The sequence below is a fragment of the Natator depressus genome, chromosome 8, assembly GCF_965152275.1.
Source record: "Natator depressus isolate rNatDep1 chromosome 8, rNatDep2.hap1, whole genome shotgun sequence".
In the NCBI taxonomy this organism is placed as follows: Eukaryota; Metazoa; Chordata; order Testudines; family Cheloniidae; genus Natator; species Natator depressus.
This window is the reverse complement of record NC_134241.1, coordinates 14,263,027-14,283,699: the sequence shown is the minus strand read 5'-3', so window position 1 is coordinate 14,283,699 and position 20,673 is coordinate 14,263,027. Positions and strand designations below refer to the sequence as shown.

The 20,673-nt window shown below is 41.5% G+C and overlaps 1 protein-coding gene across 4 annotated transcripts in view; it reads left to right on the top strand.

Annotated features, from left to right (window-relative positions):
- Positions 1-1,206: 1,206 nt before the first annotated feature.
- Positions 1,207-20,673, top strand: part of RAPGEF6 (Rap guanine nucleotide exchange factor 6) — a 231,223-nt gene continuing 211,756 nt past the window's right edge. For 2 of the 4 annotated variants that reach the window (XM_074960468.1, XM_074960466.1), the window contains exon 1: positions 1,460-2,615. In XM_074960468.1, the coding sequence (XP_074816569.1) occupies positions 2,547-2,615 (69 nt within the window). In that variant the 5' untranslated portion in view covers positions 1,460-2,546. Of the gene's footprint in view, positions 1,296-1,459; positions 2,616-20,673 lie in introns of those variants that run through there. The other 2 variants (XM_074960463.1, XM_074960464.1) reach the window with 2 other exon arrangements.

The window sequence follows — 20,673 nt, the reverse complement described above, 5'->3', positions numbered from 1 at the left end:
CCTGCCACGAGTGCAGGGGGCTGGGCTAGATGAACCTGTGAGGTCCCTTCCAGCCCTATGATTCTAGGATGTGCTAAGAGAGATATAAAACCAGCCTTGTTGCTTGTGAAAAATCCTCTAGCACTTTTGAGCGACGGGGGTGCTTTAGTCTGAGGCCGCCGCCCGCATTCCCCATTGAGTAGCGGTGTTCCCGGTTTTCCCTTGCAGCATCCATTAAACACAATATTCTCCACGGCCCACCCTCGCCTATTGTCACGCCCCCGTTACTCCCTAGCGGCAGCTGCAATTCACGGGCGGGTCGAACAGATTTCGGTGTGGTTAGTCCGGGATCCCTGATTTGGGGGGGGGGAGGGGGGACGAGGTCTGCAATGTAAGAGTAGGTCACTGACAAACGAGGCGGAGCGGCAGCGGGCAACACCCTCAGGGCTGCGGCCACCGCCGACAACCCAGGGGTTCTCATCGAGTCTCGCTGTGTGCGGCGCTTTTCTCACCGCCCGGAGCCAGGGGACTCAGAAACCCGCCCCCGCTCCCACCGGTGCAGCCTTGAGGGGGCCCCCCAGCAGCCTCACGGTCTTCTTCGGCTACAGCGAAAAACCACAGCCCGGCCCTTCGCCCCTTTCCGCGCAGACGCGTAGCCGTTCCAACTGCGCATGCGCGCGCATATCCACCCCCCCCCCCAGCATAAACCCTCGCGATGCTTCCGGGGGGGGGCTCTGAGGGAGGAGCTGAGAGTCAATCTCCGGGATAGGGGCGGAACCTGGTGTCACCACGCCCAATCACCACCCCTTCCCCACCCAAGGTCCACCTCCTTCCCACCACCCTTCTCGCTAATACACCGTGTTAGGCGCCCGCTTTCGCTAGGTTTTATCGGGGCCAAATTTCCAATCGAGGTAGACGGCAGGGGAAACCGGGTCCCGGTCGCCTTAGGCTGAATCCTCGGTGGGCCCTTGTATACGCCGGAGAATGGTCTGGGTTCTTCCCCGCGCGCGATACTAATCGCCCGCCCGCTCATTTTCTTCATTGGAGCGAAGGAGATTCACAGATAGTCAGCCAGGGCGCCGGAGGGCTGAGGGAGACCAACTCCGGCCGGTAACTTCCATCCAGCCCGGCCGCGTCCCGAGACTTCACCTCAGGTTCGCCGGCGCCGGAGGGGCTGGGACGCCGCCAGGGGTTCCCCGGCGATGGGGAGCTGGGTCGCCTGTGGGGAGCATGTGGCGGTTGCCTCCGTCTCCCCCATGTGCTGCTGCTGCCGTTGAGCTGGGAGCCCGGAGCCCCGAGGAGGAGCCGGCCGCCTGGTGAGCAGCGAGGGGGAGCGGGAACCCCCTGCAACTCCCTCACACGGGCTTCCCCCCCCCCCCACCGATCCCGCTTCCCTGAGCCCCCCCGCGACTGGCAGCTCCCCGGCGCCTCCGCATGGCCCTCCCCGAGCGACCCTGGCCCCTCGTCGCTGACACCCTCCTAGCCCCTCGTCAGTGATCCTCAGGCCCCCACGCATGGACGTCTCCGGCCTTTAATCACGGGCGGCCGCCGCCGCCACCCGTGACTGGCCCATAATCACTGGCACCTCACTTCTCCCGACTGACCTCAGGACCCCTGGTCGCTAACCCCCCTACCCCCGGCGATTGATCCTTTTCTGAATCTCCCCCCATCCCCGACTCACCTACCCCTGATCACTGACCCCCTAATTCCTGGATACTTCCAGTCCACTTCTCTTTAAACCTCCCCCAGGAAGCCCTTTGCCCCCAATTCACCCCACTTCTTCAAACCTTGCCCTTCAAATCCACCCAAGACTGGCCCAGCCACTCCCCCATGCCTTTCCTTTAGCCTGACTCCACTCACCACTTCCTCTAATCCTGACTTCCTTCCCTTTCTCCCCCCCCCCATACCAAATATTCCTTAAATCCATGTTACCCCCAAATTTGACCTTATCTCTTCCAAAACCTGGACCCTGTCTCTTACAGCCCCAACCCCAAGAACATATGCACCAAGCCACTCAACTGGTCCTCCTTCCAAAAAATCAATAACTACCACCCAGAATCTTCCTGAAAATCAACCCTGCCCTTCCCCTCTCCCTGTTGAGTTTGATGTAGTGATTAGATTCCCCTATCTTCTGGATTATCTTCCTGGGTGACTGAAGAAACTTTTGCTGCTGGTGCTTCGTCATTTTACTTTTTTTGCACGAAGATTTTTCTGAATGTCATGTGAGATGAGAGGAAGTTTTGGATGTTTGTTTCCAACCTTTGGGAGCTGCATAAGCAAAGGGGAAATGCACCAGAGGAACTGAGCTTCATCTAATTGAGGAAATCTATTATTTGCCAGATACTAATTTCGTTGGACTGCTAAAAAGAACAACACAAGCCTGTCACAAAGTTTACATCCAAATTCAGGGAGGAATGAAGGGGGTTGAAAAAGAAGCTTACAACAAAATCTAAACTTGAAGTTTCCATTGGTTTCCTTTTGACCTGGAAGGGATCACTTCATCCCCCCGCCTCCCAAGTAATAAGCTATTTTTGTGGAATTCATAACTGGAGAATTAAAGTAGTAGAATGACCTCTCCTGTGGATCCCAAGATTAAACAGGCATTGCGAAAAAAACCATCAGAAAGGACTCAAGAGGTAATGCATTTTGATTTTGCTTTTCACTTGTTTCTTTGCTTGAGTTTTCTTCTGTTACCAGACAGATCAGCAGTTCAGTGGTATATTTTTTTCATTTATGAAAATTGCAATGCTGACACTCATGGAGTGACACTTTTTGTTTTATAAGCAGGAAATATTCCTCCCACTGAGTTTCCCTTTTTGCAAAATAGGGCCTTTCAAACTCAGCAGCATGTTATGCATTTAGGAGACACAAGGCACTTGTGAAATCATGATTTTCAAAATGGATAGCAGAATAATTCAGTGGAATAGATAGACCTTAGGACAGATGTGCATCATTAAAAATATTTATTTCAGTCTTGCAAAACTGTCATGAAAAATTACCAGTCCAGACATAATCTACTCACCAACAGCATAATGTAGATTTAAAAAAAAAAAAAAAGACACTTCCTCAGGGAGTGGGAAAGTAGAAATTTGCAAGACTTTTTTACATTAAAACAGTGAGTTCCAATAAAATGATTAGTTTCTAATCAACCATATTTTGGGGATCAACAGACTGTAGAAGAGCAGCATTATGGGATGTTAATTTCCACCATGGAATGTATGTTTGACAGTCTTTGCTTATTAGTGAGCAGTTTGGTTTGTTTGCTTACATTTGCTTTTTTGCCTTACTGCACTTTCCATGTGATCAAGAGTTGAAGAGCAGCATGAAAAGATTCACTCCAGTCCTATGTTTGAATCCTTCTGAAATGGGGGAACATCTGTTCTCCCTTGATACTTCATGGAAAGTGAAATGTCCTAGCCTGATCTCTTTGAGCTAATTATCAAAAGGCTACATGAAGAGTACTGCTACAGAGATCACTTGAGAAATGTGTTGAGGTGGGACAGTGATTAAAAAAAAAAACAGGATTAATGCATTTTAAGCGACTTGTGCATCCTTCCAATTTTAATATTTACCTTCCATTGGGAGATTTATTGTCCTCTTACTGCCTCCTCTCCTCCCCCCCCTGCTTTCTGGTGCCGGAATTAATGATGAGGTACTGTCTGTAAGGGATATAATGATGATATGCATGTTTTTTTGGTTAGTTTGGTAGGTTGGTGATTTTTTTTCTTTCTTGCTGTAACCCTTTGTTGTTCTTCTGCCTTCTTCCAGTCGTGATTTGTAGCATTAGATCCCCACGGACCAATGCTAGGACCAATGCTGTTCAACATATTCATAAATGATCTGGAAAATGGGTGAACAGTGAGGTGGCAAAGTTTGCAGATGATACAAATTACTCAAAATAGTTAAGTCCAAAGCAGACTGTGAAGAGTTACAAAGGGATGTCACAAAACTGGGTGACTGAGCAACAAAATGGCATATGAAATTCAGTGTTGATAAATGCAAAATAATACGTGTTGGAAAACATAAGCTTTTGACACTGTCTCCCACAATATTCTTGCCAGCAAGTTAAAGAAGTATGGGCTGGATGAATGGACTATAAGGTGGATAGAAAGCTGGCTAGATTGTCGGGCTCAACGGGTAGTGATCAATGGCTCCATGTCTAGTTGCCAGCTGGTATCAAGTGGAGTGCCCCAAGGGTCGGTCCTGGGGCCGGTTTTGTTCAATATCTTCATAAATGATCTGGAGGATGGTGTGGATTGCACTCTCAGTAAGTTTGCAGATGACACTAAACTGGGAGGAGAGGTAAATACACTGGAGGGTAGGGATAGGATACAGAGGGACCTAGACAAATTGGAGGATTGGGCCAAAAGAAATCTGATGAGGTTCAACAAGGACAAGTGCAGAGTCCTGCACTTAGGACGGAAGAATCCAATGCACCGCTACAGACTAGGGACCAAATGGCTCAGCAGCAGTTCTGCAGAAAAGGACCTAGGGGTTACAGTGGACGAGAAGCTGGATATGAGTCAATAGTGTGCCCTTGTTGCCAAGAAGGCCAATGGCATTTTAGGATGTATAAGTAGGGGCATTGCCAGCAGATCGAGGGACGTGATCGTTCCCCTCTGTTTGACATTGGTGAGGCCTCATCTGGAGTACTGTGTCCAGTTTTGGGCCCCACACTACAAGAAGGATGTGGAAAAATTGGAAAGAGTCCAGCGGAGGGCAACAAAAATGTTTAGGGGACTGGAACACATGAGTTATGAGGAGAGGCTGAGGGAACTGGGGATGTTTAGTCTGCGTAAGAGAAGAATGAGGCGGGATTTAATAGCTGCTTTCAACTACCTGAAAGGGGGTTCCAAAGAGGATGGCTCTAGACTGTTCTCAGTGGTAGCAGATGACAGAACAAGCAGTAATGGTCTCAAGTTGCAGTGGGGGAGATTTAGGTTGGATATTAGGAAAAACTTTTTCACTAGGAGGGTGGTGAAACACTGGAATGCGTTACCTATGGAGGTGGTGGAATGTTCTTCATTAGAAGTTTTTAAGGTCAGGCTTGACAAAGCCCTGGCTGGGATGATTTAATTGGGGATCGGTCCTGCTTTGAGCAGGAGGTTGGACTAGATGACCTCCTGAGGTCCCTTCCAACCCTGATATTCTATGATAATCCCAACTATAGCTACAAAATGATGGGGATAACTCCCCATGTGGTCACTCAAGAAAGAGATCTTGGAGACTTTGTAGATAGTTCTCTGAAATCGTGCTCAACATGCAGCGGCAATCAAAAAAGCTAACAATGTTAGGAACCATTATGAAGTGATAGATACACTCACACCTTGAATACTGTGTGTAGTTCTGGTCACCCCATCTCAAAAAAGACATATTATAATTGAAAAAGGTATAGAGAAGGGCAACAAAAATGATTAAGAATATGGAACAGTTTTCATATGAGGAGAAATTAAAAAGACTGAGATTGTTCAGATTGGAAAAGAGACAACTAAGGGAGGATATGATGGAGGTCTATAAGATTATGAATGGTGTGAAGAAAATGAATAAGGGAGTGTTATTTACCCTTTCATTTAACACAAGAACCAGGGGTCATACAATGAAATTAATAGGCAGCAAGTTTAAAACAAACAAAAGGAAGTACACCATCAACCTATGGAACTCGTTTCAAGGGGATGTTGTGAAGGCCAAAACTATAACTGGGTTCAAAAAAGAATGAGATAAAATCACAGAATATAAGTCCATACATGGTTATTGGCCAGGACGGTCTGGGATGTAACCCCTTTCTCTGGGTGTCTCTGAGCCTCTGATTGTCAGATGCTGGGACTAGTCAACAGGGGATGGATCACTTGATAATCGCCATATTCTTTTCATTCCCTTTGAAGCATATGGCATTGCCCACTGTCGGAAGACCGGGTACTGGGCTAGATTGACCATTGGTCTGACCCATTATGGCCATTCTTATGTTTTAGACCTACTTCTAGTATCCAGGGGTAGGCATCTACATTGAATGGTCTTGTTTACAATCAATGAGTTGGTATGCCATGCTGTATTGCTGCATGGGTTTGTTTTTGGGAGCACTTAATGCTTCAGACTTTTCCTGCAAGGTGTAAATACTATTTTTCTTGCAGTACTAGTGTAAAATATTTGAAATACTCTTTTATATTCAGCCCAAGATTTTTTTTGGCACCACTGATTATTACAGAACTCTCTGGGGCAGTTTATAAAAGCATCTTGAATAACATGTTTCTAAAAACATAAATTTAAACTAACCCAATAAATATTACATAAATCTTGTCAAATTAAAAATTATATTCTGTAAGTATGCCAAGGCCCTGATCCGGCTTTTGGGCTGGCCTCTGTGGATCCCCAATGACTGCAGTAGAGCTATTTGCAGGTGAAGGGTTTGGTGGTGTGATTCTGATTCTAGAATCGGGGCCTAATTTCTTAGCCTATGTTACTAATAGTTTAAATGTGATTTAAAAAGTAAAAGAAACAAATACCCAACTAGTTAATTTGTCACTGACCTTGATCTTGTAAAGATTTATTCCAGGATCGACAATGTTTGGCACGCGGCCCGCCAGGGTAAGCCCCCTGGTGGGCTGGGCTAGTTTGTTTACCTGCCGCGTCCGCAGGTTCAGCCAATCGTGGCTCCCACTGGTCACGGTTTGCCACTTCAGGCCAATGGGGGCTGTGGGAAGTGGCGGCCAGCACATCTCTCGGGCCGTGCCAGGGGGCTTACCCTGGCGGGCCGTGGGCCAAACATTGCCGATCCCTGATTTATACACTTGTTTTATAATGGGACTACTCATTCTTAAAGTGTGCTTAAATCTTTGTAAGACTGGGGTCTGTGTTCTTTATATTTTTCATGTCTCTCAGTATGGACGGTGAAAATCAATGAAATCTATTTCATTTTCTTACTGGGACAGTGCTGGCGTTTTGAACAGTACACATTTTTTAAATAATAGATTTCATAGAATTTTTAAAAATTGTTGAAGCAATTCTGTTAGGCTTGGTTTTATAAGAACTCATTTTTACAAAAAATGTTACTGTCAAATTTAAACTCGATAGTGTCATTAATCAATTTTTGTAAAAAAAAATCAAAATTACAGTGTAACTTTTTCTCTTAGGCCCTGATTTTGCAATTAAATGCATCATCTGCCCGCCCACATGGCAAGATCAAAGCCTCATTTGTTAGCACCTAATCTCCTGTGTCAAAAGTGGTATTATTGATACAGAAAAGTCTCTTTGGAAAACTCATATCTAACAGACAACTAATCTGCATGTTAATTTTCATACGTGAGTGGCTCTGCTATCCAAATTAAGATAGTTATTAGCAATTTTGCCAGAAAGTTACTATTCTTATATTTTGTAAATAGAAATAGAAAAACATTTTTTTTTTTTTTTTTTTTTAGTAAAATGTATACAATTTACTTCAAGAAGCTATTGTTGTTCTGATGATGTCGCATAGTAGAGACATATTGTGTTCAACTAATGATCAAGGTTTTCATTCCTGATTGTGCAGATTCTTGTGATTGTAAATCTCTGTGCTGGAGCAAGATTTCGTTCTTGTCGTAACATTCCAATTCTTGTTAATTGTCTAATATACGTAACTTGTGTACTAACATGTAGACACTTGATTCCTGTTTGAGTAGGTACTTTATGCATTAATATTTTTAATTTCCTTGTGAAAAACATTATAACCTGCTTTTGAGATATCAAATTAATAATTATTTTGATAATCTGCTGGAGATACTTTTGTATTGGTGGTTCTGTTATACTAAGGTATTCCTCTCTTGTATTGCCAACCTAAAGATAGTATGGACCACTTATTCCATATTCATGGCAATTTGCATATATGAAGCAAAGCAGGCTGCTGCTTTGTCTGTCGTGTGGAAAATCTTTCTTTTAAAATGTCTATTCCTAGATTTACTTTACTAAACATGAGATATTACTTGGAACCTTGTTTTATCCTGTGTTTTGACTAAGATGGGAAGGTCTTGTGATCAGGAGTGATCAGTTGATAGGTTGTCATGGAATGATTAAGTACAGAAGCTTATTTGCATTGTGACACACAGTTTATTGTCATGGGGGCAGATCCTCCGCTAGAGTGATTTGTTATTGAAACTACTTGTTCCTACTCCCTCTCCCCCCCCCCCCCCCATTCGTGACAGTTTATTGACAAACTGTAATAGACCAACATTTACTTTACAGTATTTTAAATGTGTATAAAAACTTTAATATTTTGAAATGTGAGTATATAAAAGAACTTGAGGGAAGGATTTGCTGTTCTTCTGATACTCCAGGCATGGTTATCTTCCTGATAGCTTGGTATTAAATAGGGGAATGTTTATACATGCAGAACCCTTAACTTTTACAAACAGAGGTGATGGTATTTGATGGGTTTCATGTAGTGCCTTAGCTCTTCAATGTAATATATCACTGTGTATATTTTACATGTGTTATAATGTATATATTGAACAGTGTGGTTTGAGGATATTTTAAATGAAGGAATTGTCATTTGCTCAAACAAATTGAGGGTGTGTGAGTGTTTACATCAGTGTATACAGCATCATTAAAGGTCTCTTACTTGTTTGAGTCCCTGAATCCCTTGTCTGATCCATACAAGAGCTATGATAGTGTTCTGTGATGGAGAGTTGCTTAACAGCTAAAGATAATGTCTGAGCTGGCAGGGTAAGATATTAATTTAACTACGAGGTAACTTATGCTAATAGTCTTCTTGCTCTCACTGTCTTCTCTTTTCAATGGACCCTGTTCCCTCTTTTTGCACAGATATTTGAATGACTTTGTTCTTGTTATGGATTCCCTCCATAATGGCAGATTGGACTTAATTTGCCTTTGGAGACTTAGACTAGTTTGTAATTTAAAAGAACATAATATGACTCCTTTTGTACTATGTTCTGTTTCAGTATTTTTGGGTGTGTGTGTGTGTTAGTTAATGTTAATACTCCTATTATTTGGAAACAAACCCTGTTTTTCTTCTCCTCCTCCTCCCCCTCCCCTTTTTTTAAGACAATGGAAGGAAAAAAATCACACTGTAATCTGCTCAAGAATTGTATTAATAAAGCTGTCCGAGGGAAGTGTCAGGATATATTGGCTTTTCAATACATAAGAAATATTTTTGCATTAATCCGAATCATGTAATTGTACAGCATATCCAGATATTTTAGTGTACCCAGACACTACAGTGATGGGCACTATAAAATGGCTGTAATAAATAAATAAATAAATAAATATAAATTACTGCTGGCAGCATAACAGAGACTCTGTTGTACTGCAGCACAGCTGAGACAAATAGAAGAGAACATCTGCTTCTTGTTTCTAGAAATAACTGGTATTTTAAAGTAGTTTTTTCATGCCTCTATTAATTTTTGGTAAGCTTAGGAGGTGAAATATGGGAGTAGTATTTGTTAAAATCCATTTTTTTAGTACTTTATTTGAAAGCTATATGGCTCACAGCGCTTAACAGGGTCTATGTTAAAAGGCTATTTAATAACTTAATTTGTCTGAATCTCTGCAAATAGTACTGGACATTCACAAATGTCTTATAAAACTAGAAAGAAACCTTTTGTGCTAACTTAAATTACAGCTTCTGGTTTGTATTTAATAAAAATTCTAATGTTAGTATCTGGGCCTCATGAGGGAAATATGATTCCGGCCATCTTTTTTTTTTTTTTTTTTTTTTTACTCCTATGTCTTGCTTTGCCCTCCTCTTGTTAGAGAGTGTGATGTGCCAATTCTAATCTGTCGTCTTAAAACCTTTTTTATGGAAATGAGAATTTTGGTCTCAAACTGAAAGAAGGGTAATAATAATTTAGTGCAAAAATATCTCACTTCTGGATGCAACATATTGTAGCCGTGCTGTTTTGGTATTCTTAATCATAGAAGCTGGCATTTAAAGTATATGTTGGGAACCTACTAGAAAGGTAAACTCGCCATATCGGGAGTCCCCCCACAACTAGTCCCCCCACAACAAGTAGTAATATGACCAGTTCTGAATCCTGATCCTGCAAATACTAGGGTACATGCTTATCAGTGGGACTACTCACAGTACCTAAAGTTAAGCACGTGCCTAAGGGTTTGTCTACATGGGGAAATTGACTAGCCCAGGTATAGTAAGAATAGCTATTCCAGGATAACTCCCCATGTGGTCACTATAACTGGAATCATTACACTGCTTTGAAAGTTTATTCCCTTATAACTACCCTACTCAATTTCCTGGTGTAGACAAGCTGAATCTCTTCACATAGCTGCCCCCTTCATCGAGCCTATTTCTAGAGGCTGAGAGCTAAGTCCAAGATTTGGCCCACTAGAAGTTATTGCACAAAATTCTGACACAACATTTTTTTTTGAATGCTTCTTTAACATCTTTCAGGCTGGTAATCAATATTAACCCAAATTTAGCACTGAAATTGATAATATGCAAGATGCATCCTTCTTTTCATTACATTCTCTCTTAAAACCTTAAAAATGCCAAACAAAATGTATAAACTTCATATTTAATTGGCTTTTAACTTGAAAGCATGTGAGCCTGCAACCGAAAGGTTTCATAACTAATACAAATTAACAGCAGTGACTGCAGCTTTCCAGGGATTAAATCTGTTCAGATGGATATCCATTTAGTAATTTGCAGGGCTGCGTACTTGGACCTTTGAAAACAAATTTTGTAATCAATGCATAGTTTATCAGTAAGTCAAGGAAGAGATTGCTAACAGGGAGTGATATGTTGACAGTTTGCTACTAATAAATACCTGGCAGCAGAGTTTTATACCGTGAACACATTATCAGAGAAGAGAATGGCAATAATTGATCTTTGGAGTCACACGGACATAAGCACTAGTGCTCATACGTAGTCTTGCAATAATAAATACTTTTTATTTTTCTCTGAGTGATGTTAGTAAAACATTAGGAGTGTAGCCCTGAGAAAAGCCTAGAGGGCAGAGCTTTTAGGGCTGAGTGCTGTCTGAAAGGGGCTTACATCTATGAGAAAAGAAGCTCTTGTTGTTTGATTCCTGCTGTGTTCAGGGAAACAGAACCATGATGGGGCTTGCCACCATCCCAATCAGGAGAAGGCTAATGAGCATCTTTGGTTCTAAATAGGTGCACCTGCAGAGCCTGCTCTGCATGGAAGAAGCAAGCTTAAAAGGGAGAACTTGTCACCGGAAGGGGTGGCAACCAGTAGGAATACTGCTATGCCTCAGAGTTAGCTGATTCTTGCAACAGAGTTGCTGAGAGGAAGACAGCTTGTAAACCTCCACCGCCCACAAGGACTCACCAGACCAGATTCAAGCTGATCTCCGCAGGGAAGAATTGAAGATAAACTCTGACCCATTGTTTAGCTGTATTAACCATATGTAACCACCATAAATAAGCCAGACCCCTATCAATGCTCTTAAATGAAAACTCAGAGACTGAACATTCCCTTAATTGGAAAATCCCCATGCCTGTGAATCCAGAAAGACTAGAGCAAGGTTGCCAAAGGGAAAAAGGACTTTGGAAGATAAGCTGAAAACACCAAGCGGGACCAGGTGAAGTCTCTGCCTGTCACAAGGGCTTTGTACTGTACATTCCTCTTAAATAAACAGGATTGCATCAAAGGAACATCTGAGCTTATCACCAATTTCTCCTCATTGGAATAACTTATAAGATCCTGAATCTTTGGTGAAATGCATGAGTCAAAAGGGGTAACAGTATTATTTCCCTTCTATGTCATGGGAGAAATAAAAGCAGAAAATTCAAATGTTTTGCTGAAGGTGACATGGTGAACTAGTAGCTGAATTTTGGAAAACAAATACTTGGGAGTTTCTGTGCTTTGTCCACTATGCTGCTCTGTATTCTGAATGTTAAGTAGAAAAACTAACATTGAATATTAACTCTGAAAAGGAACAAATTCCTTAGCACCCTTGATTCCTGGAATTATTATATCAGATTACCATTGGTACAATGTACAACCATAGCTATCAGGTTTAGGAGCAATCTAGTAAATGAGTTCAGGATGATAGTCTCAGTTCTCTCTTCATACTGTCTTGGCACATCTTGAAGTTAGTGACTGACACAGCTTTTAAGACTTCCCATGGCCAGATCTAGTGAGAATTAGGTGTATAGGGAAAATGTTGCTGCCTACCGAATGGGACAGTTCTGGGAATTTAACGATACACAGTCAGCATCTGGTTTTAACCAATAAAATCAAAGAGATTCTTCCTTAGCTTCATTTTCTCTTGCTCCCAACTAAATAAGGGAATTTAATGCCCATAAGTAGTGCTGCATTGGCAACCCTAGAGGCTGAAGCATAGTCTAGTCAATAGGACATTAGACTGGGGCTCAGTAAACCAGATTCTGTTCCTGCCTCTGCCACTAACCTGATATATTACGACTTCACCTGTCTGTGCCTCTGTTTTTCCTTCTATCCTAATCCTAGTTCATTTGTAAGCTCTTTGGGTAAGCAATTCTCTCTTGCCATGTGTTTGTACAGTTGCCTAACAAAAAGGGGCCCCGATCTCAGCTTGGGCCTCTAGATGCTATTGTAGTATAAGTAATTAAGTGGCTCAACTTGGACAGTGCAGTTGCCTCACCAATATTCCTCAAGGCATCTCAGCTTCCATGGCCCATTCATTCCTTGACTTCTCTGAGATGGCCAGCAAGGGTGCTTATTATGGTGGATTATGTGACTCTTGTCCATTAGAATTTCTAAGATAAAATATCGAGACCACTGTGTGACTATTGGTTAGTAGTGGCTTTTGTTTAGTGTCCACCTGAATAGAATTCAAAACTGGCTCCATACTGTATTACCAGTTGCCTGATCCATCCAGTCCCCTGATTTCCACTCCTCCCTCACCTTCAACTGATCTCTGGGTTTGAAAATCATCTTTATACTTGACATGCATTAAACTGTTCTTCCTTTTGCGGCCGTACTTTGGAAAGACTGATGAAATAACACTTTCTGAAAGACACATTAGGATAGTATGCAAAGCTGAACATGACTATTCAAGTACTGTATATACTCAGTTGCCTTTTACTCAGTTTAAAGTATGAAAATGTCCTACTCCATGTTCCAGTCCAAAACCTCTAAAGAATAATTGTTAAATGAGACCTTTTCCTATTTAACTGTAACAAAATAATTGAAATCATTAATATCACCACTAATTACACTTTGTCACACATTTCTAAGTGAAACTATTTTAAAATCAACTGAAGTATAATTGAGCAACAACATATTATGTTTTATAAAAAGTTTGTCTTCAAATATAAGATTTGTAATGGCTTGATGATGGAACTTTAACTAGAATAGCGATCGCTATATTTTGCGACATTGACTGTTCACGGAGTACTATTTTTGAATGGATAGATTGGAAGACTTCCTAGCATTCACCGTTGGATTAATTTAGCTTAGAGATGCACGTCAGTATTATTTTTGTGAGTCTTGGACAAGTACAATATTCATAAATGAAAGTAAAAAAAAAAAAAAAAGAGGACTTGTGGCACCTTAGAGACTAACCAATTTATATGAGCATAAACTTTCGTGAGCTACAGCTCACTTCGTTGAATGCATCTGATGAAGTGAGCTGTAGCTCACGAAAGCTTATGCTCAAATAAACTCTTTTTGCGAATACAGACTAACATGGCTGCTACTCTGAAACCTGTCATTAGTGGTTTAAGGAACTGTCATGGACAAGCACGTTATTTAATTTTCAGTTGGTCTACCAAAGTTATTGTCTACGTTAGCACCTTGAACAAGTATGAGTAAGCAGTATTGAGAATTTTGAAGCTGCTGCATGTTTGGGGTTGTTTTTAAAATATATGTAGCACCAGTCTCCATATGAACTTCTTCCATTTAGAAGTTGTTTTTAAACAACATTCAGAGATTGGAGGAGGGACAAGGCAACTTAAATAGAAATAGTGTGCCTTTTAAAAACAATTTTTTGAAATAAAAAAAAATCTCCTACAGTGGTGTGAACCCAAACTGTAAAATGTGTGTGAAAACCAGGGGAAAAACTTACCACTTCACTTACACTTTCAAGCTGGGTGAAATGCCAAAAGTAAACCAGTACCATAAACTCTTAAAAAGTAAATGACACTTTCAGCAATATTTATTTATCACCTAAGTTGGTACTGGTAGGTAACACAGGAACACGGCTTAGAGAGTTCTCTCATGTGATGGTTATTGTTCTGGGAGTTTTCCCATCCCCATGGCAACAGAGGCCTGAACAAGACTTGCTCATTGGCTAGAGACTTAGCTTTTCTTTCCAGGAAAATTGAATGTCTTCAAAAATAACTTTTCATGATTGTTGTGATTTTTAACATGCAGTCCTTACTGAATCACAAGAACATCTCAAACTTCTCTTCAGTTGCATTTCCATGATGCCTCCTCACATGGATTTCTGCTTTTTTGCCTGCTCGGATTCAGAGGCAATTCTACAGCTGTCAATCACAGACCCACAGAAGGCACAAGTATTTGTGTAAACTAAACAAGTGTGAACACAGGAGCAGAATTGAGGGGTTTTTAACTTTTCTTTTGATGTTGCAGCATAGAATTTTTTTACCTTTTGGCCCACAAACCAGCAGAAAAATAGACATACTACTTCCACCACTGTGATAAATGCTCTTTGATTTTGTGCATAGGATCTGAAAGTGCTGTTTTCTCTTCTAGAAGAATAGAGACTTGTCAGACACTGTAGATGACCTATAGGAGAAGTTGAATTCCCCTTACATTTCCATCCGACACCAAAGGGTCAGCCAGAATGAGCTGGTGAGCATGCCTCTCAACATCCTACACCCACTGCTCCTCTCACATCACCATTACACTGATTCCTTCATGCATTGGAAAGCCTGCAGGTATACAGGATTGTGTTTGTGTGAGAAGGCCTCAAATTACTGTGCATTACTAACTCTAGCAACAATAGTATGTGTGTAGGCATTATTTGTAGCATTTTCAGGGTTTGTACTTAGTGAGTCACTAAGCTACAGAAGACAAGGTAAAAAGCAATGTATGCTTCCATGCTTGCTTGTCTGCTGAATGTGATTTCCAAGTCTGATTCATTAAAATTAGATGGTGAGTAACCATATGGTTTCATCACAGGAAGTAAGTGGACAGATTGCTGCATGCATCGTCTTGTAGCTTTTAACATCTAAAAAGTTTCTGCCTCAGTATTCCTTAAGGTATATATTCTGTTAAGAGTGCCAAAAAATAATGTTTAGATAATTTAAATTTTTAAATAAGCAAGTGTGAGAAGCAGCAATATTAATAAAAATGACTAGCATGAGAAGTGTTGCAAGTTAGCCACTCTCACAGCTTCCAGCAATTCTAAATCCAATCTGTAATGGAATTCAAGAGTCTGTATTTTAAACTATAGTGCATTGAAGTTTTTTTATATATATGAAAGAAATATCTACTTCATTGCATTGCCTGATTCTATTTCTGCACAATGAGGAAATTTGCTTAAAGGAAAAGTTATTTTATTTTTTTACAGATGAAATTCCGTAAATTTTAAGCTCCAATTTCAATAGGCAATCAGTGAGGCACTAAACAATTACTCTGACCACAGGTAACACCACTGCAACTAGGTTTGCATGACTTACGGTTATTTTTTAGATTTTATCTGGAAGGTGCCCAAAATACGTCAGAGATTTGTGGTGGAAATCTCATCTCTTTGTTCTAGATTGAGAATCTCTCTCATGCCATAAGATTGATTAAAAACTATGTATCAATGGCATGCGTTTACTTTTATTAAAATTTATATTAGTTTCGTTGAACTTGGTGGAAAATGCTTGTGTAGCTGTGCAAAAAACTTGAAAGCATAAGTGATTTCCTGCTGAAATTTTGCACCAGTGTGCTTAATTTTTTGAAGGTGCTACAATGTTTTCTATGTAAATAGTCTTACATTTAAGTTGTGACTTGACAACTTTAGAAAAGCCTTTTTGGAAAGTAAATACTGCATTTCATTTCTGCTGTTAAAAGTATTGGAAGCATATGTGTGCTTAGTATAGAGTTTGAATGCTTGGGGCTGCCAGAAATGGAATGATTTTTTTTTCATTGTAAATGATGATTTGCCTTGATATTGTTCCCTGAATTTTTTTTGAAAATCATTTACTTTCTAATGAGCAGTTGTAGTCACGTATTAAAGGCAATTTCCCTTTTGTTTCTAAACATAAACAATTTGATAAAATTATTTCTGAATCTGTTCAAGAGTAGTTGCCAAGATTGCTGTGCATAGTGTGAGATAATTAAGATACACTCCGGAGTTCTTGAAATACACTTTACAGCAGGGGTGGGTAAACTTTTTGGCCCGAGGGTCACATTAGGGTGCGAAACTGTATGGAGGGCTGGGGAGGGATGGCTGTGCCTTCCCAAACAGCCTGGCTCCCGCCCCCTATCTGACCCCTCCCACTTCCCACCCCATGACAGCTCCCCTCAGAACCCCTGACCCATCCAACCCCCACCTGCTCGTTGTCCCCTGACTGCCCCCTCCCGGGACCCCTGTCCTTAACTTCCTGCCTCCAGGACCCCATCCCCTATCCAAACCCCCTCTGCTTCCTGTCCCCTGACTGCCCCGCCCCCTAGCCACACCCCGCCCCCTAACTGCTCCCTGGGATCCCATCCCTTATCCAACCGCCCCTGCTCCCCTGCCCCTTATCCAACCCCCCGCCCTGGCATGGCCCCCTTACCATGCCACTCAGAGCAGCATGTCTGGCAGCCACGCAGCCTGGCCGGAGCCAGACATGCTGCTGCACAGCCCTGCTTGAGCGTGCAGCCCCGCCGCCCAGAATGCTGCCCGCGCGGCATTGTGGTTGTGCGGGAGGGGGGACAGCAGAGGAGGGGCCGGGGGCTAGTCTCCCCGGCCGGGAGCTCAGGGGCCGGGCAGAACAGTCCCGTGGGCTGGATGTGGCCCGCAGGCCGTAGTTTTCCCACCTCTGCTTTACGGTTTTTAAATCTGACACTTCTGTGCAGATGAACTTCTCGTTTGACAGAAGTTGTCCCTTCTGCTAGAAAGTAGTGTTTTATTTTTCTTGAACTCTATGTTCATCTTTATTGTATTTGCATGTTAGATTATACCTATTTCTAAGTTAACAGGTATAGTTTCTTTTAGAAACCGGAAAGTTTGATATATTTGATATACGTAGGTGTCCCATAAAACAAATATTAAACTAAATACATTGGCTTAATGAAAATCCTCACAACCTCACTTGGATTCTTAATCATTTTGTCATAAACTACTCATGAATGTCAGAGTTCCAAATAATTCTATAGTCTTTTTCCCCTTTCAGCTCCCGACCCTCTTCTCCTGAGCTAGCTTCTGAACATACAACAGTGAGATCTTGCATTACAGCCCTGGTTTCTGGCTGAAAGGTTTACTGATGAGGCACTTCCTTTTTGGCTTTCGGAAGGCGGAAGGTGTACGTGAAGAACTTAAACCCTTTCTCCTATATGGCAGCATGTAAAGTCTATTGCTATAAAAAAGCTAGTCCTACTCTGGCTTCTAGTTACTCTTCCTGAAGAGTAAAAATCCAGGATAACTTCTGACTTCTTAAATTGGTTATGGTACTTTATTTTATCATCTTCATAGTACTCCATGGCACCATGCACTTACAGAAATTATCAGGTCACAAATGCAGCAACCAGGTTTCCAAGGTAGATTAAAAGAAATCTTGGACCACATGGTTCCACAAAGCTATGATCAGATTTGTTGCCCTCTCAGAAATGGATGTTCTGGTGCCCATGTTTTGACAAACACTGAACACCTAGTTGTATGAACCTTTACATTTTAGATCTCCCAAATCAGAGGCCTGCATTCTTCATGGCATCTCTGATCAGCACTGTTTTGCTAATGCTGACTTTCTTTTGTTTTTCTAAGCCTCATTTAAAGCACTCAAAGATAAATACCTGAATAATTATGTAGACTCTACAGTCAAGTACACTTGTGCTAAGGGGAAAATCTTTTGATATTGGATCTTCTGGTTTTGTCAGCATTCCTGGTAAGAATACACCTGGAAAGTACTTAACTAGTCCATTAAAGTCTGCTCATTTCAATGAGACGCTAATGTGCTACTTTCTTGAAACAAAAGCAATTTTCTTTAACATGTGTAGTTTTGCCATGCTTGATCTTAACAGAGAGCTCAAGAACACTGTGTATGCATGCGCACACACTTCTCTTGACAAAAATGGTGGATCCTTGTATTTATTATCATAGTTTCTTGAATAAGAGTAGGAATCCTCCAACTCTTCAGATGCAAGCATCACCACCGCAGGATCATTATGCTGTGACCTTTATTGGACCATTCTGTTCCATGTTGCCGATCTTGGTTTTCAGCACTGTGTACGTGTCCTTTGTTTTTCATTTGAATTGATAAGTTGAAAGCCTGTTTGCTAGATGAATTCATTGCCTTGTTTCTAAGAAAAATGTACTTGGGCTGTTTATTAAAATCCAATATTAGGCATGTTCACTTTCAGCAAATAACTGTTATATGTTTTCGTTCAAAAGCAGAAATGTTCCTTATAGTTCTGTCTGAGACTACTGAAAAAACACTTGAATATAAGAATTGCCGTAATGGGTAAGATCAAAGGTCAGTCTAGCCCAGTATCCTGTCTTCTGACAGTGGCCAATGCCAGGTGCTTCAGAGGGAATCAACAGAACAGGTAATCATCAAGTGATCCATCCCTAGTCACCCATTCCCAGCTTCTAGAAAACAGGCTAGGGAGGGACACTATTGTTGCCTATCCTGGCTAATAGCCATTGATGGACCTATCCGCCTTAATTTATCTAGTTCTTTTTTGAAACCTGTTATAGTCTTGGCCTTTACAACACCCTCTGGCAGAGTTTCACACGTTGACTGTGAATTGTGAAGAAATACTTCCTTTCGTTTGTTTTTAAACCTGCTGCCTATTAATTTCATTTGGTGACCCCTAGTTCTTGTGTTATGAGAAGGAGAAAATAACACTTCCTTATTTACTTTCTCTATACTAGTCATGATTTTATAGACCTCTTATCATATCCTCTCTTAATCGCCTCTTTTCCAAGGTGAAAAGTCCCAGTTTTATTAATCTCTCCTCATAATAAAAAGGTCTGATGTGACCTCTTATAGGATAAAATTAAATATCACTGAAAAAGTTTGGTCCAACAACTAATGCAAATCTCTGGGGTACCATGCTTCAGATTAATGTTGGTTTTGAGAGAAGTGAGAAGTTGAGCATGTTGCATAGGATCCATATCTTTTGACTCCCACCTCACGTTTCCCCCGCAGTTTGCATCCTTAACAGCCTCTGAGTTTTTTGGTGTTTGGTGGTGCGCTGTGTGGAAAGTAGAGAGGTGGCGCATAGGTAGCTGCATTATCTGGTGGACAGAGCACAGGATTAGGAGCCAGAAATTCCTGAGTACTGATACAGTCTGTGACCTTGGTCGCATTGGTTGCCGTTTACCTGTTTTCTCCATCTGTGAATTGGTGATGCTTGCTTAACTTCCTTTGGTTAGGATTACTTTTGTGACTCTGCCTATAGAGTAGTCAGTGATGACCATCAAGTATTCTATAAATGTGATTGGCAAGGGAGTGGGTGCAGAGTACCTCAGTTTACACCTTTTCAACTGATTAGATTTCAAGCTGAGTGTCTTTTTTAAATTATTTGGGTATATGTATATGAAGAATACAGTTCTTAGTTTGCATCCTGAAACTTGTGTGTGTAACATCAGGTCATGGTATGTGTGATGCTGGCAGACTAGGTGCCAGCTTGTGCCAAGGCTCCTATGCCTCATCTGAACACTGACCAATACATACTTGGAAATCAGTCTGGCTCACCTGTGTGTTATCATTGTTAAAATAGATCTTAAGTTTATAAGAATGTGTTTAGACTTTATGAAATGCTTGTAGGATGCTGCAGGTATTAGTCTCATTTATAACATCTGGACCCCCATATTATTAGGTTATATTAAGTGTTTACAATGTAAACCTCTGTAACTGTGTAACTCACCAAATAGGAGGTAACGTAAACTAATATAAAATGCTGGCTTCCTACAGGACGTGATAGGTTCTGCCCACAAGAAGGCCCGTTGAAACCAAATGAGTCTTTGTGAAACATCAAAGAACAAAGATTTTAATTGGATTGTTCTCTCCCCCCCCCTCCCCCCCGAATGAAGAGTAGATGTGCGCTGAACACACCCCATCAGCTTGAAATCTGGGAGGAAGTGAATAAAAATTCCTTATAAGAAGAAACGAGATTCTTGTGCTGCTTGGACTCTGAGGGACAAGTATTACCAAGCATAAGCAAAAGATCCCCAGTGTTTGGCTTGCGTTAGCCCTAAAGGACATATAGAGTTTGCTTATTACAGCAGCTTCTATCACCTTTTGGACCCTAAGACTGTAACTCATTTGTGTGTGTATGTTTACCTGCTTTAACCTTGTAAATAACTCTATTTCTTTTCCTTAAATTAACTAAAGATTTATTAACTATTATACGATTGGATACAAGCACTGTCTTTGGTGCAAGGTCTAAGGCGCAGTTGACCTGGAGTAAGTGACTGACTCTTTTTGGGGGCCTCTGAGTAACCTGAATATTGTTTTGACTTTTGCTGTAAGGGACCATCTGTTACAAAGGCAAGCTTGCCTAGGTGGCAGGAGAGACTGTAGTACCCAAGGGACTGTCTTCGACTGCATGGTTAGGCTGCTATAGTTCTGAGGGGCTTACATTTG